At 46.3% G+C, this 19,766-nt stretch overlaps 2 protein-coding genes across 4 annotated transcripts; one reads left to right on the top strand and one right to left on the bottom strand.

Moving 5' to 3' along the window:
• The first annotated feature begins 3,580 nt into the window (after window positions 1-3,580).
• On the top strand, window positions 3,581-11,643 carry LOC118228916 (rab GTPase-activating protein 1-like). Of its 2 annotated transcripts, none has more exons than XM_035420503.1 (8): window positions 3,581-4,065; window positions 4,771-4,857; window positions 5,422-5,532; window positions 6,034-6,138; window positions 9,255-9,338; window positions 9,671-9,742; window positions 10,313-10,501; window positions 11,499-11,643. In XM_035420503.1, the coding sequence occupies exons 1-8, from the start codon at window positions 3,955-3,957 to the stop codon at window positions 11,601-11,603; spliced, it is 864 nt and encodes a 287-aa protein (XP_035276394.1). In that variant the 5' UTR covers window positions 3,581-3,954; the 3' UTR covers window positions 11,604-11,643. The 2 variants fall into 2 exon arrangements, with proteins under 2 accessions (XP_035276394.1, XP_035276393.1); XM_035420502.1 differs by having other exon boundaries at window positions 4,768-4,857.
• Window positions 11,644-12,009: 366 nt separating this feature from the next.
• LOC118228892 (interferon-induced protein 44-like) lies at window positions 12,010-19,614 on the bottom strand. Of its 2 annotated transcripts, none has more exons than XM_035420451.1 (8): window positions 18,871-19,614; window positions 16,824-17,323; window positions 15,674-15,725; window positions 15,071-15,266; window positions 14,604-14,756; window positions 14,065-14,236; window positions 12,985-13,085; window positions 12,010-12,606 (listed from the first exon to the last, which is right to left on the bottom strand). In XM_035420451.1, exons 2-8 carry the CDS (start codon window positions 17,308-17,310, stop codon window positions 12,415-12,417), a joined length of 1,353 nt encoding a protein of 450 aa, XP_035276342.1. In that variant the 5' UTR covers window positions 17,311-17,323; window positions 18,871-19,614; the 3' UTR covers window positions 12,010-12,414. The 2 variants fall into 2 exon arrangements, with proteins under 2 accessions (XP_035276342.1, XP_035276343.1); XM_035420452.1 differs by lacking the exon at window positions 18,871-19,614 and adding an exon at window positions 17,587-17,762 and having other exon boundaries at window positions 12,499-12,631.
• Window positions 19,615-19,766: the final 152 nt, after the last annotated feature.

Here is a 19,766-nt window from a genome sequence, read left to right as displayed (position 1 = left end):
GCGGGGCGGGGGGGGTCTTCCCATGATCCAGCACCTGTGCGTCTCTATACAAAAACAATTTAGTGCAAACGAACAAGCAAGCAAACAAGTAAATGAAGGAGTGATTTTTATTTATTGAGAGAGAGGACAGAGGGACGAGGTGAGCTGTTTCCTTTTGATCATTTTAACCGGAGAACCACGGAGGGGTGTTTCAGAGCTGACTCTATGCAAGAAACAAATACTCTAAATGAGGATGAGGGGAGCGACAGAGTGCCACAGAGAAAGGGGGAGGAAGGAGGACAGAGAAGGAGAGACTGAGAGACGGAGCACGTCGATGTGGGTGCCCTTCATGGCTGTGAATTCGCACTTTTATCTGGTCTGAAGTGGGAGTTTTGAGGAGATGGAGATGCAATGGGGAGAGAGGGGTTGATGGGATACTGGAGGAGTGGTTTTGGGGGCGGGGCCTGCCAGGGTATCGTTACACCTGGGCTCCTTACCTGGGCCCCACCTGGATTTCCCCACATTCACAACTCAGCCCGAAAGACAAAACTTTTGTCCCATTTATAAAATTTATTTTCCTGTTGATGGTGACGTGAATGAGCTGGTATTTCTACTGTAATTAAGAGTATACGTACATGCATACATACAGGCCTAGGCCATTTTACCTGTATTATTGAGAGGTTGTGTCGTAGTTCGATCTTTGACTTGAATCTAATTATCTTTGAATTATGGCGTGCTGCAGAAGTGCTGGAACAGCCTGGTCCTGTTCTTCTGCATTCGTTTGGGCCACATTCAATCTATCCACAAAGCGCTTGGCCTTCAGCGTGACTGAGCAGTTAAAGTGCTTGGGATTCTTTTCTCAGGCAACGTGTGCAAAATGGATGCTCTGCATTTTTAGGACATACTTGCCTTACTCAGTGTTGTCACTTCAAGATCAACAAGAGTAAAGTCAGAGCGCCGTGGGGCTAGATTGAATATGGCCCTTTTGTTACATTGCTCAGCCAGTGTACCCAAGCTGCCAGTCCCACAGATCGGTGTCAGACCTGGGTCAAATACAGATTTGTTTTGGATTCAAATACTTTTTTATATTTTACTGATCTTGTCTGGTGTATTGGAACCAATGAGATGCTCTCAAAAAGTGCAAACCCCATCTTCTGGTCATATCGGCAGGCTCAGTTACACCAGGCCAGATCAACAGAGCACAGAAAAGTATTTGAATCCAAATCAAATATGTATTTGACCCAGGTCTGATCGGTGTATAAATTTTTTTGACATTAATCTGGGCATGTCAGTATTTATTTTCATTTTTATATTATTGGTATTCATGAGAGTCAAAGGAATTAATGTTGCAAATCACCTTGTTTAGGAAACAACTGCTTGCATCCCGACCTGTGTGAGTCTTCCTGGGTAAAAGATATTGAGTGAAACGGCAGAAAACATTTTAAACTATGTTGTAAAAATATGTTGATCACAACAGTGGTGAAGTGACTCTGCCCAGCCCTGTTCCTGGGAAATGTACCGTCCTGTAGGTTTTCATTCCATTACATTACATTACAGGCATTTAGCAGACGCTCTTATCCAGAGCGACTTACACAACTTTTATTACATAGCACTTTACATTGTATCCATTTATACAGCTGGATATATACTGAAGCAATGCAGGTTAAGTACCTTGCTCAAGGGTACAACGGCAGTGTCCTTACTCGGGAATCGAACCTGCGACCTTTCGGTTACAAGCGCAGTTCCTTACCCACTGTGCCACACTCCGTCCCGTCCCACATTCCACTCCATTCCAACCCTGATTTTGCATGTCTGATTCTACTAATTAGCAGAGACCGCTAGCTGCTGAATCAGGTGTGCTTTCTCTGGGGTTGCAGTGAAAACCTCTACAGGGAGGTACATCTTTGGGAACAGGAGTTGGGCAGCCCTGAGCTAGAACATCCCACACACAGTCACCCAAACAGCACCTCACGTAGTGCTCATGCCTCTCCGACTGAGCCAGAGTAAGGAACTCTAGGGAGTTCCTGAGAGCGGGTTTAAGAACAACAGGTGAAACCCTTTCACCCTTTCACTCATTCACTTGTCCACCCAAAGCCTGTGAACCCTTAATTCTGTCAGATCTCTGCTGATTGGACAGGTCTAAGGGCAGGGGAACAAAATAAGAAATATCTCCAACCAGACTCTTCTGCTTGGTATTCACATATTTATTTATTTATTGATTTATTTATTTACTTACTTAACTCTACCTTGTGTTGTTTTAAAATAAAGTGTATTTTTAAGGATGAAAAGATAAACTTCCACGTCTTTCACAGAATGTGCCCTTTTGAGGAAAATAAACATTTACGATTGCCTGGAATGTGGGTTTGCGTCCTCTGATTCTGTGAATGTGCTTTCCTGTTTGTGTGAAGGTCCTCACAGTCACACAGAAGGCATAATGAGCTTGGTGCAAAACTGGTGAAAATAAAAAATTTTTAAAAATGTTTTTAAAAAATCCAATAAACTAAGAGAGAATGATTTTAAAGTTAGAATTTGCTGTTGTTTTAGTGTGAGGGTGTGATCTCTCGAAAGAGACGACCAGCAGCCTTTCACACGGACGTGACAAACAAGCGTCGATTTCAGAACGATTTCAGAAGCACGAGGTTTGCTGCGCGTTCTACTCCGTTTAGCTAACCACAGATGTCGATGGAAGCCCCTCCCCATCGCCGGATCGTTGGCCAACGCTTCCCCGTCACTGGCCGTTTAACAGGTTGGCGTACGCGATTTCGCGGTTTCTGTTTCGACACCATCACGCTCGGTGTGACTGCCCCCCCGTCCCCCCCCCCCCAGCCCGGCGTGAGTGAGTGAGTGAGTGAATGAGTGACAGCGGGGGAATGTGGGTGGGGCCTGTTGCTTTGTTCTCTGGTTGCCACGCCCACAGCTCAGGCTGCCTCGCTGGTCCGGCCTGTTTGAGCGCTGAAGCAAGCAGGGCACACCCGATGCGCTCTCCCCCCCCCCCCCCCCCCACGAGGACACTGTTCCTGGATCAGCTTCACCTTCCCGCTGACCGCTAGGGCTGGCTGTGGGGCGGCTCTTAAACTGACCCAGGATCAGCTGACAGAGAAATGTTGAGTGGAATGTACTCTGGGGAAGTAGTTATGGGCTGTGTTTAAAGATCAGTGTGAGCGTGTGTATGTATATATATATATATATATGCACATTATTGATGTAATGCAGGTGTTTGAGCGCTATACATCACTTTCCTAAATAAGTTTTCAGCAGCATGGTCATTGCACGTTGGATCATATTTAAACATGTTTTTTCATGTTTATGTATGAACGTGTTTCTGTTTATCTGCAGTATTCTGCAGTATTGGCTTCTGGAGCTGCAGTAATGGAGCCTCGTCTCTGAGTTTTCCTGTGTTTTTCTCATAAAATATTAAACACCTGAAAATATTACAGCACCTGACAGGTGGGAGGGGCAAAAGCAGGTGTGCGTCTGTTTCTCTCTCTCCACTAATCCTGTCAGTCTCCCCGCCCCTGGGCGAGCGAGGCTTGCCCTGGAAATAGCTCTCAGATTCTGCTGTTCCACAGTACCTGCCACACCTGCAACAGCTCTCCCAGGACAGCTCACCTGTGTACCTGTCTGTGGAGCACACCTGTGCCTGTGTACCTGTCTGTGGAGCACACCTGTGTACCTGTCTGAGGAGCTCTTCTGTGTCTGTGTATCTGTCTGTGGAGCACACCTGTGCCTGTGTACCTGTTTGAAAAGATCACCTGTGTACCTGTCTGAGGGGCTCACCTGTGTACCTGTCTGTGGAGCAAACCTGTGCCTGTGTATCTGTCTGAGGAGCTCACCTGTGCCTGTGTATCTGTCTGTGAAGCTCACCTGTGTACCTGTGTGAGGAAGCTCACCTGTTTCTCATACCTGTGTGAGGAAGCTCACCTGTTTCTCATACCTGTGTGAGGACGCTCACCTGTTTCTCACACCTGTGTGAGGATGATGGAAGAGGTGTCCATTGCAGCGGCCTACGACGCCCACATCATTAACCAGACCACCGAAGAAGACCTGCTGGCGTCCCTGGTGGCCCATTCCAAACTGAGAGCCGCGGTATGTCAAACAGCAGCCCTGCTGTCAACCAATCACTGTTCAGCATCTTAGAGCAGATATGCAGTAAACCAATCGCTATTCAGCATCTTAGAGTAGCTCTGCAGTGAACCAATCACTATTCAGCATCTTAGCATAGCTCTGCAGTGAACCAATCACTGTTCAGCATCTTAGAGTTGCTCTGCAGTAAACCAATCACTGTTCAGCATCTTAGCATAGCTCTGCAGTGAACCAATCACTGTTCAGCATCTTAGAGTAGCTCTGCAGTGAACCAATCACTGTTCAGCATCTTAGAGTAGGCCAGGTAGATCACTGCCTGCTGTACAGTGTGTTTGTGTGTGTGTCTGTGTGCTGAAGAATGGTGGCACCTTATTCTCAAAGCAGTGAGCAGCACACCCGTGTTAAAAGTGTTTCTAATGGTGATAATGCTGAATGAGGACACTTCTGTAATGGAGTAGAGCTGTGCTCACTGGGTTTGTGCTTGTGCAATGGATTTGACTTGCAACTGTTTCTTTAAATCAGATAACAATGTTAAAGACAATGGGAAGTAAGCTTGAAGTGTTGTGTAATTGTGGTGTGTGTGTGTGCGTGCGTGTGTCTTGGCGGGGTGCAGCTGATCCATTTTAGAATTTGCAATTCATGTCATTACACGCATTCCATGCCAGCGTAGAAGCAGGTGGCTCTAATTCTCCGCCCCCTCCTCAGCAGCTACCCAATCAGAAGCAGCGCGAGATGAAGAGGAAGGTGCCGTTTCAAAGGGAGAACCAACCACCAATGAGCATCGAAATGTACAAGGTGAGAGGGTGTGTGAGAGAGACGGTTCCGTGAACATCCCCTCAGTGCTGCCGCCTGCTCTTCAGAGGAGGCTTGGGAGGGCCGCCATCTTATCAGAGAGCGTTACACGTTTCTAACAGCAACACGTCTGTCCCTCTGTCACCGAGACTGCCAGTTTCCCATTTGATGTTTCATCTCATTAATATTCATGAAGGGGGTGTAAACCAAGGGCGGTATCCACGGAAACTGATGTTCTGTCCGTGTTGTGCACCGCGGAACGTGTAAGAGCTGGTAGAGGCGTGGCCCTGCCTGAATTCAGAGGTGAATAAATAAGCAAATGTATGATATATTAATGCGAAGCGGTATTTTCTTAGTTTGGATACAATTCAAATGGCACTCAGTCAACCAATCAGGAACAAGAATGAGGTCACGTGACGGCAGGTGTGGGGGAATGCAGGCGCTTGGGGGTGGGGTGGGGGGGGTTGTTCGATGACTGAAATGATTGGCCTCTTTAAATCCAGTGCCACTGTGCCCAGTCCACGGTGCCCGGTCCGTGAGTAAAATGGCGTCTGGCTGTTTCTGCAGAGAGAGAACCAGCTGCTGCAGAAGTCCAGCATTCGTCTGGAGCAGGAGAACGACATCCTGGCTCATGAGCTGCTGAACAGTAAGGTGGTGCTCCGGAGGCACCTGGACCAGGTGTGTGCTCAGGCGCCCCCCCTCTGACCACCTGCAGCAGCAGGTGACGACAGCCAGGAAAACCTGGGTCAAATACTTCAGTCACTTCACACCTTTTCAGACGATCCTGCAGAGATCATTTGCAATTTCCAAAGAAAAATCTATTTTCGTCATTTGTTTGGCGCCAAATTATTCATTAATATGCCTGTACATTCTGTTTTGTGACAATCTTTGTTGAAGGTTATCAGGGATCTAAAACAGATAGAGCATTTCAAATATTTTATTTGACCTTTCACCTTTGGTGTTTATTTGACCTTTGACCTTTACTGACCGAGGTCAGTAAAGGCGCTTGCTATCAGCGCAGGGATGGGCTGTATTCACCGGTCTGAAACAGGTGCCCTAGCGCAGGTGACCCACGCAGGTCCGTTAGGTTAGCGCAGCGCTAACGACATCGCCGTTCCGTGCGCTTCGCGGTTTGGGGAGTACGTGCAAGTGAGGAGTCCTCTTGCGTTGAGGCCCCAGGTGGAGGACAAGGCCGAGCAGCTGAATCAGGAGCTCCTCGAGGCCCGACTGCAGCTGCTGGATTCCACCGAGGAGATGCAGGTTCAGGAAGAGGCGACGACAAAGGTGAAGTTTTTTTATAATTATCGTAACAAATATGGCCGCCAGGAACAGTGAGGGTTAGGGTTAGGGTTAGGGTGAGGGTTAGGGTTAGGGTTAGGGTTAGGGTTAGGGTGAGGGTGAGGGTGAGGGTGAGGGATATTACAATGGCTCCCCCCATCACAGTACATAGACTGCGTGGTTGGTCGGGGGAGACCAAGGGCATGCACGGGCCTACGCCTGTCGAGCACAACTCTCAATCGTGGCTATAATTCGGGATGAAGGTTTGCTAATTTAACGGGAGTATGTTCTGGTGAGCAAAAGAGGAGTCTTTCACAGCGAGATTGCGCTGCTACTTTCCGTTGTCCCTGGACAACATACTCGACCAGTCCACATCCATGCTACCATGTACACGAGTTTATGTTTTAATGAGAGGGTGATTATGGTGAGCACAATAGGAATCATGAGCCGCGAGATTGCGTCAGCCACGTTCCAGATGTCCAAATAGTTCCCCCAACGAACGCACAAGCCGGCGAAAGACCGATCAAACGAATGAGCGGCCAGGCGATTGCACGAACGCATGGTCAATCTGGCAACCAGACGAACGCTCTCAAAAGCCCGGACCGACGAACAAACGAACGGACAATCGAACAGCCGAGCAATCGAATGGAAGTAGGCGAACGGCCGAAAGCACGAACAACCGACCGACCGAACAGGCGGGCAATTGGACGGGTGAATGGCCGAGCATGCGACCAGACAGACCGAAGCAAAGACACAAACTGACGGATGAACGGAAGACCGGACGATAAGACACCCGACTGGACACTGCACTCCACCAGTCAACCTCTATGCTACTGTATATTCAGTTTTATAACTCCGTTAAATATTATGGTTTGGTTAACCATTTAATGGGAGGATGAACATAGGGAGAGTAAAGAAAATGAGCAGCGAGATTGCGCTGGTCACGCTAGATGCCTGTCTGGGCATTGTACTCACCCGTTCAACCTCCATGCTACAGGGTTAGGGTTAGGGTTAGGGTTAGGGTTAGGGTTAGGGTTAGGGTTAGGGTTAGGGTTAGGGTTAGGGTTAGGGTTAGGGTTAGGGTTAGGGTTAGGGTTAGGGTTAGGGTTAGGGTTAGGGTTAGGGTTAGGGTTAGGGTTAGGGTTAGGGTTAGGGTTAGGGTTAGGGTTAGGGTTAGGGTTAGGGTTAGGGTTAGGGTTAGGGTTAGGGTTAGGGTTAGGGTTAGGGTTAGGGTTAGGGTTAGGGTTAGGGTTAGGGTTAGGGTTAGGGTTAGGGTTAGGGTTAGGGTTAGGGTTAGGGTTAGGGTTAGGGTTAGGGTTAGGGTTAGGGTTAGGGTTAGGGTTAGGGTTAGGGTTAGGGTTAGGGTTAGGGTTAGGGTTAGGGTTAGGGTTAGGGTTAGGGTTAGGGTTAGGGTTAGGGTTAGGGTTAGGGTTAGGGTTAGGGTTAGGGTTAGGGTTAGGGTTAGGGTTAGGGTTAGGGTTAGGGTTAGGGTTAGGGTTAGGGTTAGGGTTAGGGTTAGGGTTAGGGTTAGGGTTAGGGTTAGGGTTAGGGTTAGGGTTAGGGTTAGGGTTAGGGTTAGGGTTAGGGTTAGGGTTAGGGTTAGGGTTAGGGTTAGGGTTAGGGTTAGGGTTAGGGTTAGGGTTAGGGTTAGGGTTAGGGTTAGGGTTAGGGTTAGGGTTAGGGTTAGGGTTAGGGTTAGGGTTAGGGTTAGGGTTAGGGTTAGGGTTAGGGTTAGGGTTAGGGTTAGGTTAGGGTTAGGGTTAGGGTTAGGGTTAGGGTTAGGGTTAGGGTTAGGGTTAGGGTTAGGGTTAGGGTTAGGGTTAGGGTTAGGGTTAGGGTTAGGGTTAGGGTTAGGGTTAGGGTTAGGGTTAGGGTTAGGGTTAGGGTTAGGGTTAGGGTTAGGGTTAGGGTTAGGGTTAGGGTTAGGGTTAGGGTTAGGGTTAGGGTTAGGGTTAGGGTTAGGGTTAGGGTTAGGGTTAGGGTTAGGGTTAGGGTTAGGGTTAGGGTTAGGGTTAGGGTTAGGGTTTTAGGGTTAGGGTTTTAGGGTTTTAGGGTTAGGGTTTTAGGGTTTTAGGGTTAGGGTTTTAGGGTTTTAGGGTTAGGGTTAGGGTTAGGGAGGTGCGCTGTGTGGGTCCACAATCATGCTGAACGAGAATCAGGTCTTCTATTTATGACCGCTTCTACGATTAGCCATAGCCCCTGATTGCATAGCTGCAGGACATACATTTTCCTGGTGCTTAAGCTGATGTACTGAGGGTATTTAGATTGTGTTTCCGCCATCATCAGAGGAAAGTCACGCATTTAAGATGAGTCCGATGGTGAGCAGATGGCTGTGGTTCAAAAAGCAAAACAAAAAAACTAGACTTGTTAGGGTTAGGGTTAGGGTTATGAAAACGGTGAGTCTGAGGGTTGAGGCAAGTTTACGAGTGTGTTCAGCAGCTTGAAGAAAGGTGAGGACATGGGTTTATTTTTCTCTAATAGCACATGTACCTATGACCATACAGAGATTTATAATATATGTATATTTTTTTTAGGGAAAACCTTTTTTTAATGACCTCATATTGACATATTATTTTTCATTTGTATTATTGTAGTCATGATACTTACTTTTTTTTTACATCAATTTGAAATTAATAATCAAATGTTTTCAAAGGTAGTTATGGCTTCAATTAGGTTTTAGACTCAAGTTAGGGCTGAGCTAGGGTTAGGGTTTGGGTTAGTGTTCGAAAAATTTTTGTTAGGGTTTGGGCTGAGATAATATTAGGGAATAAATACTTGCATTTACTTAAGAACTAAAAAACATTATTAAACATGAATTTTAGGACATTTATGATGAAAAATTAGTTTCAGTGGAAAAACAACAACTGTAATCTTGGGATTATTTCATGGGGACATGGAAAGATACAAGTCTTTTCACCATAAATAAAAAGTGAAAATCATTCATTTAAATTCCCATTAAGAGAGATGAGACATTATGTAGGTTTTACAAGTTTAATGAACAGAATCAAATAAAAAAATTTTGTAGACTTTTCAGAGAACTGTTTTAATTGTTTGAATTTTTTAGAAAATTCAAAATGGCAGAAAATGTTCAACATTGTTTCTCTCCACTCTCAAAAATACAGCTGAAGGAGGTTTTCCGCGCACAGCTAGAGGAAGCAGAGTCCCAGAGGGAAACGTCAAATGCCATTATGGCTGAGTACAAACAGGTACATGACCACCATTATGGCTCAGTACAAACAGGTACATGACCACCATTATTGTTCAGTACAAACAGGTACATGACCACCATTATGGCTCAGTACAAACAGGTACATGACCACCATTATGGTTCAGTACAAACAGGTACATGACCACCATTATGGCTCAGTACAAACAGGTACATGACCACCATTATGGTTCAGTACAAACAGGTACATGACCACCATTATGGCTCAGTACAAACAGGTACATGACCACCATTATGGCTCAGTACAAACAGGTACATGACCACCATTAGGGCTCAGTACAAACAGGTACGTGCTTTTCTTCTGTGTTGTAGATCTGCTCACAGCTGAGCTCCAGGTTGGAAACTGAGGAGGGCCAGGCCAAGGCAGAGCTGGACCGGGTGAAGGTGGGATCAGCAGCTTTATTCAGTGTCACCTCATTCTTCTTCTGCAGTGGAGGACCTGCAGCCATGGCTGAGGAAGCACCCGCCTCCGCTCCTGAGCACAGCTACTGTGGACTTGTTATAGTTCTATTTAGTATTAAGTAGAATTTAGGATTAGTAAATGTGAGTTAAACCCATACTGCTATTTTCCTGATTCCTCCTTCTGTGATCTCTACTGAAGACCTCCTCTCCTGTGAGCTCACCTGTAGACCTCCTCCTCTCTCATGTGAGCTCACCTGTGGACCTCCTCCTTTTTCCTGTGAGCTCACCTGTGGACCTCCTCCTCTCTCCTGTGAGCTCACCTGTAGACCTCCTCCTCTCTCCTGTGAGCTCCTATAGACCTCCTCCTCTCTCCTGTGAGCTCACCTGTAGACCTCCTCTCCTGTGAGCTCCTGTAGACCTCCTCCTCTCTCCTGTGGGCTCACCTGTAGACCTCCTCTCTTGTGAGCTCACCTGTAGACCTCCTCCTCTCTCCTGTGGGCTCACCTGTAGACCTCCTCTCCTGTGAGCTCACCTGTGTCCTCTTTGCTGCAGAGCCTGGTGGGGGACTGTGAGCACTGCCAGGTGGTTTTTGACGAGGTGGGGCAGCTCCGGCCACCCTCAGAGGGGCGTGGCTCGAACCCGGGCCTGAAGACCGGCGCGCTGCAGTCTCGACAGAAGGACCTGGAGCAGGAACTGGCCCAGGTCAAAATACAGCTTGTGGAGGCAGAGTGCAGGATCCAGGTCTGTACGTTACCGTGACAACCCACATCTCAGTGACTGTGACCTCATCCGGCACATTAATGACCGTAACCACGAGCAGTGACTGAAAACGGCCTTCTTAGTGACCATAACCACAAAGGTCTTTTAATAACTGTGACTGGAAACGGTCTTCTTAGTGACCATAACCACAAAGGTCTTTTAATAACTGTGACTGGAAACGGTCTTCTTAGTGACCATAACCACAAAGGTCTTTTAATAACTGTGACTGGAAATGTTTTTTTAGTGGTGATAACAGAAAGGTCTTTTAAAAACCATGACCGGAAACAGTCTTTTAGTGGTGATAACAGAAAGGTCTTTTAAAGACCATGACCGGAAACAGTCTTTTAGTGGTGATAACAGAAAGGTCTTTTAAAGACCATGACCGGAAACAGTCTTTTAAGGACGGTTATGGCAGCCATTTTTGAGTCAGTTCATTTGCTGCTCACTCATTTATTTTGTTTAGCTTTAACTCAGACGAGATGACAGCTGATTGGTCAGTGTTTTTAATAGTGGAGGTCTGGGGAAACAAGGGGCATTGGCTATGGATTATGTGAGGGGCGTGACTGGGTACGCTGAAGTGGAATTTGACCAACCCTTACAGAAAAGAGATATATCTTAATATGCTGTAAATGCATGGACTTTTTTGTTGTTGAAAATATCATGATAAACATTTCACCGCAATGCATTTTTGAAAGCATATACTGAAAAATCTGAAAGCAACAATAATATAATTACTGTGTCCACTGATCTCGATAATATATTTTATTTCAATATATAGCAGTATATTGCTATTTTGTAAGGGAAGACACCAGTGTTAACAGCTGTGGTGTCGCAGTGTCTGCAGGGAGTCGCTGCTACACACAGAATTTATATATTTACAGAATATTTCCACATATCTGAAGGGAGGAGACCAGAGAGAATCTTAGTACATGCTAGTGGAGCATCTCTCTCGTTTACCAGGTTGTCTTTGTTTCCTCAGGACTTGGAGCACCAGAAGGGGGCGCTGGAGAGCGAATTCCAGAACACCCGAAACTGGTTTACCAAAGCTCTGAGCAACCTCAAAATTCCCCCTGTGCACCATTAACCCTCCGTCTCTCAGGGGGAATAGGTCTCACTGCACAGAGTGTGTGTGTACGTGTGTGTGTATGTATGTGCGTGGACCAGGGATCTCTGCCCCCTTTCACACATTTTATGAAGTGAACATTGTCTTTAATGGGGTAACATCACATGGGGCAATGCCTTAAGAATTAGGCAATAATAATAATAATAATAATAATAATAATCACAGCTGAATTTTGTATGACATCACAGCCAATTTTCAGTGACATCACAGCCAGTCTTGTGACATCAGTGTTTCTGTGGTGTGAGGTGACAGCTAAAAAGACAACTGAAGAGCTGCTGGAAGAAATAAAAGTTTATTAAAAAAAAAAACTCCAAGCTGTTTGCTTCCCTTTGCACAGACAATCACAATAAAAACCCTTTGCATTGCATACTGTCAAATGTACCATTTATTTATTTATCTGACAGAAACATCGGCAAGGTTACAGAGATTCAGTAAAGCCAAGCTGCAAAAGCACATGTGGGGCTTACTGTGTGGAGAAGCCATTTTAATTATGATAATCTGTTTGCTTCCCTCTTATATTTCCACAAATACTTGCTTTGTGAATATTTTATGCCACTCTCCCTCGTGATTGGTTAGATTCACGTTATGCCCCTGCACATGATTGGTGGTCTACATTTGTGCAAGAAATGTAATTCAGCCACAAACATCCCTATGCGACACAATTCAATTCATATTTTTTTAAACGTTGGAGTACTTTTTTGGGGTCACTGACCCCCTCGGGCCGGCCCTCCTCCAGATGCTCAGACACACAGAGGGGGCGGGGCAGGCCAGCCTATCCCCTGCTCTCCTCGTCCTCCCCCTGGTAGATGTCGTCGAAGTAGTTGTCGGTGAACCTCAGCATCTGCTGGATGGCGGTGAGCAGCAGGATGTCGTTGTTCTGGTCCAGGTCCAGCTCCTGGCTGTAGTTCTTCACCGGGATGATGCAGGACATGGGGATCCCCAGGAGCAGGCCCAACTCCTCCACCTGCCCAGCCCGGTCACATGACCACCCGGCAGCAGCAGCAACGGAGACAGGGAGGAAGAGGCTGAGCCCACGAACACACACACACACACACGCACACACGCACACACACACACACACACGCACGCACACACACGCACACACACACGCACACACACACACACACACGCACACACACACACGCACACACACACGCACACACACACACGCGCACACACGCGCGCACACACACTCAGGATCTAATGTGCTGAATCTCAAAGACTGCAGCAGCTGCCTGGAAAACTCTGTGTTTCACACTGAACAGCTGCACCTTGAAAAGGTCTGATCAGCTGGGGGCTGTTTGATATGAACATGCCTTTAGTCTGAAGCACTAAAGCTCACCTTCCTCTGGATGTAGTGACTGTGGTACACCTGCTTCAGATCCGTGCCCACGTGCTGGCACGCCTCGTCCACCTTGGTCATGAGCACCAGCTGGGGAACACCTGTACAACGCATTACACAGGGCCATACATGTAAAACACCTGCCGCATTCACACCTATGCCACACCTGTACATGCAAAACACCTGTCACACATTCACACCTGTACATGTAAAACACCTGTCACACAAACAGTGCTGTAAAACTGTTTCCCTCTTCCTGATTACTACTTATTTGTCAGATCTTTAGAATCCACCATGAATCCCATTTTTGCCCAGTTTCTTTCTTATTGTGAAGTCATGGACTCTTGACTTTAGCTGAGGCTAGACAGGCCTGCATTTCTTTGGCTGTTCTTCTGGGGCCTTTTGTGATTTGGGTGAGTTGTCGCTGCACCCTTGGAGGAATGTTGGCAGGCCGGCCACTCCTGGAAGAATCACCGCTGGTCCAAGTGTTCTCCGTTTGGAGATAATGACTCTCGCTGTAGTTTTGGTGCGGTCCCAGAGCCTCAGAAATGGCTTTGTAACCCTTTCCAGTCTTTGCATGTTCCTGGGCCTATCACAGTGTGTTTAGTGTGTTTGGGGGTGTGTTGTGCTAGGATAGGCATGTTTCTGGGCCTATCACAGAGTGTTTAGCGTGTTTGGGGGTGTGTCGTGTTAGGATAGGCATGTTCCTGGACCTATCACAGTGTGTTTAGTGTGTCTGGGGGTATGTTATGCTAGGGCTGGCATGTTTCTGGGCCTATCACAGTGTGTTTAGTGTGTCTGGGAGTATGTTAGGCTAGGGCTGGCATGTTTCTGGGCCTATCACAGTGTGTTTAGTGTGTTTGGGGGTATGTTATGCTAGGGTTGGCATGTTTCTGGGCCTATCACAGTGTCTTTAGTGTGTTTGGGGGTGTGTCGTGTTAGGACAGGCATGTTTCTGGGCCTATCACAGTGTGTTTAGTATGTTTGGGGGTGTGTCGTGTTAGGATTGGCATGTTTCTCGGCCTATCACAGTGTGTTTAGTGTGTTTGGGGGTGTGCCCGTCGCCTATCAGTGGCTCACCCATCAGATTGACCCTGCGCCGAATGTCATGCAGTTTCTCCAGCAGCTTGGGCTTCATCTGCTTGACCTTGCCGCCGTCCAGAACGTAGACCACGCAGTGGACCATGTCCCCAAGGGCAGGGCTCTTACGATACCCCAGCGAGTCCGACTGCAGCGGCACTGAGGGGTTGAACTGAGAGGAGAAAACAGACAGACAGTCAGACAGAGACAGACAGACAGCAAGCTACTGCAATGGCAGAGATGTACAAGCACTGGAAGGGGAGGCAAAATGGAACAGAAGCGAAGAACCAGCAGGGCTCGTTCAAAAAGAGTCCATTTTAGAACTGCTTGTCCTCAAAAACACAGATATAAAAATAAAAATGATATAAAAATGGATATAAAATATGAAATATAAAATCGTGGGTGAGTGGGCGGGGCTGAGGATGGAGGAGGAGACTTCTTTGATTGCACACACAGGACTGCAGCAAGGCTACAAGATCCTGCGCAGCATGCCTTTAAACTATGAATTTATCAGCGATGAACAGCTTCAGAGTCCTCACCTGGTACCTGTCCATAACGTGGCCTCTCAGAACGCTTGTGATGTCATCCAACTGAAGCCCCTCCCCTGTGGCTTCCTCCAATCCCATAGTGTCACACATGACAAAGGGGAGGGGCTTGCCCTCCCTCCCAGCCTTGACCTGGTAGCTGCGGAACTGAAGAAAGGACAGGTCACAGGTCAGAGGGTACAGGTCACAGGTCACAGCATGATGGCAAATGATGTGCATCTTCGCCAAAGGAAACCCAAATGCTGTACTTATATCTAATTCTGTTTGTGAGAAGTGGCTGATATATAAATTGAGAGAGCGAGAGTTTGAATTCACTGAGTGGTGATTAACTGATTAGTTGATTGAATGAATATGACTGACTGATTGATTATTATTGACAGTGATTCATTAAGCTAGAATTATTGATTAGCGAGAATGGGTATGATTGATTCACTGATTGCTTGAATGTAATTGATTGATACCTGGGTAGTCAGACTCTTTGCTGTACTGCCCGCGATGGCCTGGCTAGTCACATGACCCCGAAAGATGGAGTTGATGGAGTTGAAGAAGCTGGACTTGCCGACGCCGACTGGCCCAATGAGCAGGATGCGAGCCTGTCGCACGGCGTTCATTATGGGCTTGTAGTTCCTCACAAACTCCATCAGCTCCTTCTTCTTCCTGCAGTGAGAGACAGAGCGGAGAGAGAGATGGAGGGAGAGATAGAGGGGTGGAGGGAGAGACAGAGACAGAGTGGAGAGAGAGATGGAGGGAGAGATAGAGGGGTGGAGGGAGAGACGGAGGAAGAGATGGAGAGATGAAGGCAGGGAAACTGCCCTTGTGTAGGACAGACCATGCTAACTGGCTAACTTTTTACGATACTAATCAAGCCCAGCCCTGCTTAGCTTCAGTATTAACCAAGCCCAGCCCTGCTTAGCTTCAGCACTAACCAAGCCCAGTCCTGCTTAGCTTCAGTATTAACCAATCCCAGCCCTGCTTAGCTTCAACACTAACCAAGCCTAGCCCTGCTTAGCTTCAGTATTAACCAATCCCAGCCCGACTCAGACATTAGTAAAATGGCTGCTTACTCAGAACTCCAGAGGACATTTCTCCAAGGCTTCTCCAGAAGGCCTCCAAGATCTAAGAGAGAAACAGAGTCGAACCCTGAGCAATCTAATTAGCCAATCAGAATAATGACTAAGAGCTGCGTCAATCATCACAATGATCCCTTACACAACACAAATATATTTCCCATACATGGAGATCCAATATATGGGCACACATTTAATGACAGTGGCAGGCTATACTGATGACATTTTCAACATTTAATTATTTCAAAGGATGAGCTTTCACTAGCCTTCAAAATGTAGATACGCTACTTGTGCAATGTGGCAAAATACATTGTTAACTGCACTGAATGTTAATTAAATACATGTGCATGAATTTGTATCAGGAGGATATGTGCAATTCCAGTTCAAATTCAAACATATCAAATGCTGATCATAGCCAACCATTCCGTTCGCAAGTGATGCGATTGTGTCTGCATGTGTGCGAGATTGAGTTCCTGAATCACCAACTGCATAATTAAGGCTATTTAATTATGGAGAGCAGGGTGAGAGTCATGGATGCATCCCTCTGATTGCTGGGTCAGGATTTTTAAAATAATAATTAATCTTGTTATTGTAGAAAGGCCCCTGGGCTCTGCTTTAATGGGCAGTATATTGGTATATTTTACCAGTCTGTAAAACAAGAAAACTTTACTTGAAATGGATGATATACTGTCATATATGTTAAGTACAATATTTAATCATGTAAAAGTAAAATATATTGCTAAATATATTTCTGTTTTGGTCTATGGGATAGTGAGATATGCATGAATATAATAGTACTAAATAACTACATACTTGCAATATATCACAGAGCACACACACATTCACTCACCATTCACTCACACACTTGTACCTATGGGTAATTTAGACTCTCCAATTAGCCTACCTGCATGTCTTCGGACTGTGGGCGGAAACTGGAGTACCCAGAGGAAACCCACGTGGGTACATGCACACTCCACACAGAAAGGCCCAGGCTGGGATTCGAACCCAGGACCTTCTTGCAGTGAGGCGACAGTGCCACCGGCTGCACCAGCAATGCATTACAATGTATATATATATATATATATATATATATATATTAACTGAGTGAAAGTTGCAGTATCTCTCCGGTGCGTTTTTAAGGGCTCACCCTCCACTCTGTACACCTCACACTCCGTCAGCACCAGGTCCCCGCCATGCATCTCCGCCGCCTCGAAATTGTAGAGGGATCCGGGATTGCTGGCGACCGCCGCCAGGTTCCCGTTCAGGAAGACCAGCGAGCCAAAATTGGGCCCCGTGTTCCCGTCTGTGAAGGCCTGGGCCTCGCTCTTGGGCATGATGCGGAGGGGGCTCTTCCCACCGTCCCCCTCCCGGAAGCTGAACAGGAAGGCCTTGTCGTCGGCGATGACCTGCCCGCGCTGGGTGTAGTCCTTGCTGGTGAAGGCGCCGAAGACGAAGCCGGCGCCATTGTAGGCCACCACCACGGTCGGGCCCTGCAGGTCACACCGGCCATGGAAAGCGGCGGCGGTGTAGCCGTGAACGCTGCCCTTGTACAGCAGGCTCAGCCGCGCGTGGCCGAGGAGGGAGCCCAGCTGCTTCTCCTGCTCGCGGGAAAGGGCGGATCTGACGGAACTCATGGTTGGTCGGAGGCTGCGGGAACATTTACATTTATATATATTTATATTTACAACTATATTATATTTACAATTATACTCTTTATACATTTATATATATTCTTTATTTAACCCCTGATGATAGATAGCATTGCCTGAAATGTGAAACAGTTGGATGACCCTTCGCTCAAATTCCATAAAATTTCATCTGACCAATCCTAGCATAAAAACTGCAACCACTACAAGCTCAGACAACTTCATAATTAGCAAACGGGCTACCGTTAGCTAACGTTTACATACCTCGACATGCTTTTTCAGGTTGGATGGCGAGTTTTTGAATGCAGCGATGTAGTTCGTGCGCGGTAAGCAGAGCAAACATTTAAAACAATATGAATCTTTTTGAATTTCACAAATCTCAAACATGGACTTGAGATATGGCCATGGGTGCTCTGGTGGCGAAGAATCATCCTTATCTTCTGCCGTCACCATCATTACCGCCGCCATGTTCAAATTGAACTGTTTGACCACTGGTGCAACAAGCAAGCACTTTGAATTTGACCGACAGCGTATTAGGAGTAGGCTACTGTGATTGGTTTTTCTCCCTGTGAGGAACACAGCGTGTGGCCAATCGCATTTTAGAAAATAAAAAAATATTCAACTGTTGACTTCAAAGCTATGCTTCAAAGTAACGAGTAATGATAACCTTCATAGAAATGTAGTGGAGTCAAAATTATGGAGTAAAAATGTTCATATCGGGCAAAAGGTGGATAAAGAACGTCTGTGGAAATTGATCATCACTAATTCTACCCCAGGTCTGCTACAGCATTTTAACCCGGCTCGGCAGTGTAAAGACAGCTTAAGTTAGCCTAATGTTAGACAATGAATGAGTATGTACATAACGTTACTTTTATAACAACCATTTTTTATTCAGTAAATAGTACGTGTTATAGTCGGCGTGACCCAGGTGCCAACTGACTGATGTCACACAGGCGACATTGGTTGGATCCGGTTGGATCTCTGAGAAGTGAGGTCCAAATACACACCTGCAATTACTGCTTTTCGCCATTGGTACCGCCAAAGAGAACGAAACGGAAATCTTCGAGATTGTAACTTTAAGTACTGTACTCAAGTCAATGTACTTCGTTGTCCACCCCTGATTATTGATGACAATATGCTCGGGGTATCTATAGGCTATTATTTGTGTAACTATTCTTTCGTTAACCAAAGTAAAAATTCTGAAAAGCGAAATGAAAACAAAAGCCTCACTTTGCCAAACTGCGTGCCAACTTTAGATCACTTTCGTTTTCCCGTAAATACGTTTCATCTTAAGGTCAATTTGTCTTGCCAAGACAACAAATAGAAGAGTACATATGAAATATTTCCGTTCATTCATATTTCTGTTCATTGTGTTCAATCTTGAGATTTTTCGTTTTGGACCCCGTGCGAAACCACTTCCTTACGACGCCGGGCACGTTATAATCGGTACGTTTATGTCCGTATATGTGAGTACTTTTGAACTCTGAGTGTACAAAACCAAAAAGGTATTTTCCTAGACAAAACTGGGATGAATAAAAGATAACGTACCTGTTGTTGACGATGAATCCGATGTGCGTGCTATCCGGGTGGTGAAACAAATACGGCTTCGCTTTGAGTTTCGATATAAACTGCGTTCAAACGTTTTTTCCTTTCTTTTTTGTACAGACTTCTGCAAATGACGGGACTATTCAGATACATCCAACATTACGCATGCACAGTATTTATGAACTGTCGTCTGATACATTGATTGTACCGAGTAAAATGACGCGAGAACTTATAACTTCCGAGTGGTCAATACAGCCGTCCTTACGAGTCATACTCTATTCCATAATCACGGTTACCCTTGTAGCCAGTGTTTTACATTTCATTACTTTCTTGGACCGGACTTTCCAGGGTGACTTACAATGAAAGATAACCCAAGGGCATCCACAAGGGTTATTTGAGTAACTGTGTCAGACAAAGGGCTAACAACATGACCAGGCCAACAACAATATTTATTTTCTATACATATTAATGACACAATAAAATGACTAAGTAATACAATGAACCATTAACTTAACATGTCATGCGTTCATCTTTAAAAAGTTACGTGTTTAGAGGAAACAAAGAAAACAATCTTTGCAAACCGTACATCCTTCTTTCTAAAACAAACATCTCAAGGCTGGATATTTGCAGATTTGATTGGAGTTGGCAGGCAGCTCTCCAATCGGAAAAATAACAGATACCAGACCATGGGGCCCATCCACACAATGGAACAGAACTGGAGTTAAACCTGCAGACACTGCGGCCCTCCAGGACTGGAGTTAAACCTGCAGACACTGCGACCCTCCAGGACTGGAGTTAAGTCTGCAGACACTGCAGCCCTCCAGGACTGGAGTTAAACCCGCAGACACAGCGCCCCCTCCAGGACTGGAGTTAAACCTGCAGACACAGCGCCCCCTCCA

This window comes from Anguilla anguilla, chromosome 6 (assembly GCF_013347855.1).
Source record: "Anguilla anguilla isolate fAngAng1 chromosome 6, fAngAng1.pri, whole genome shotgun sequence".
Classification (NCBI taxonomy): domain Eukaryota; kingdom Metazoa; phylum Chordata; class Actinopteri; order Anguilliformes; family Anguillidae; genus Anguilla; species Anguilla anguilla.
This window is presented reverse-complemented; position numbering and strand designations above follow the sequence as displayed.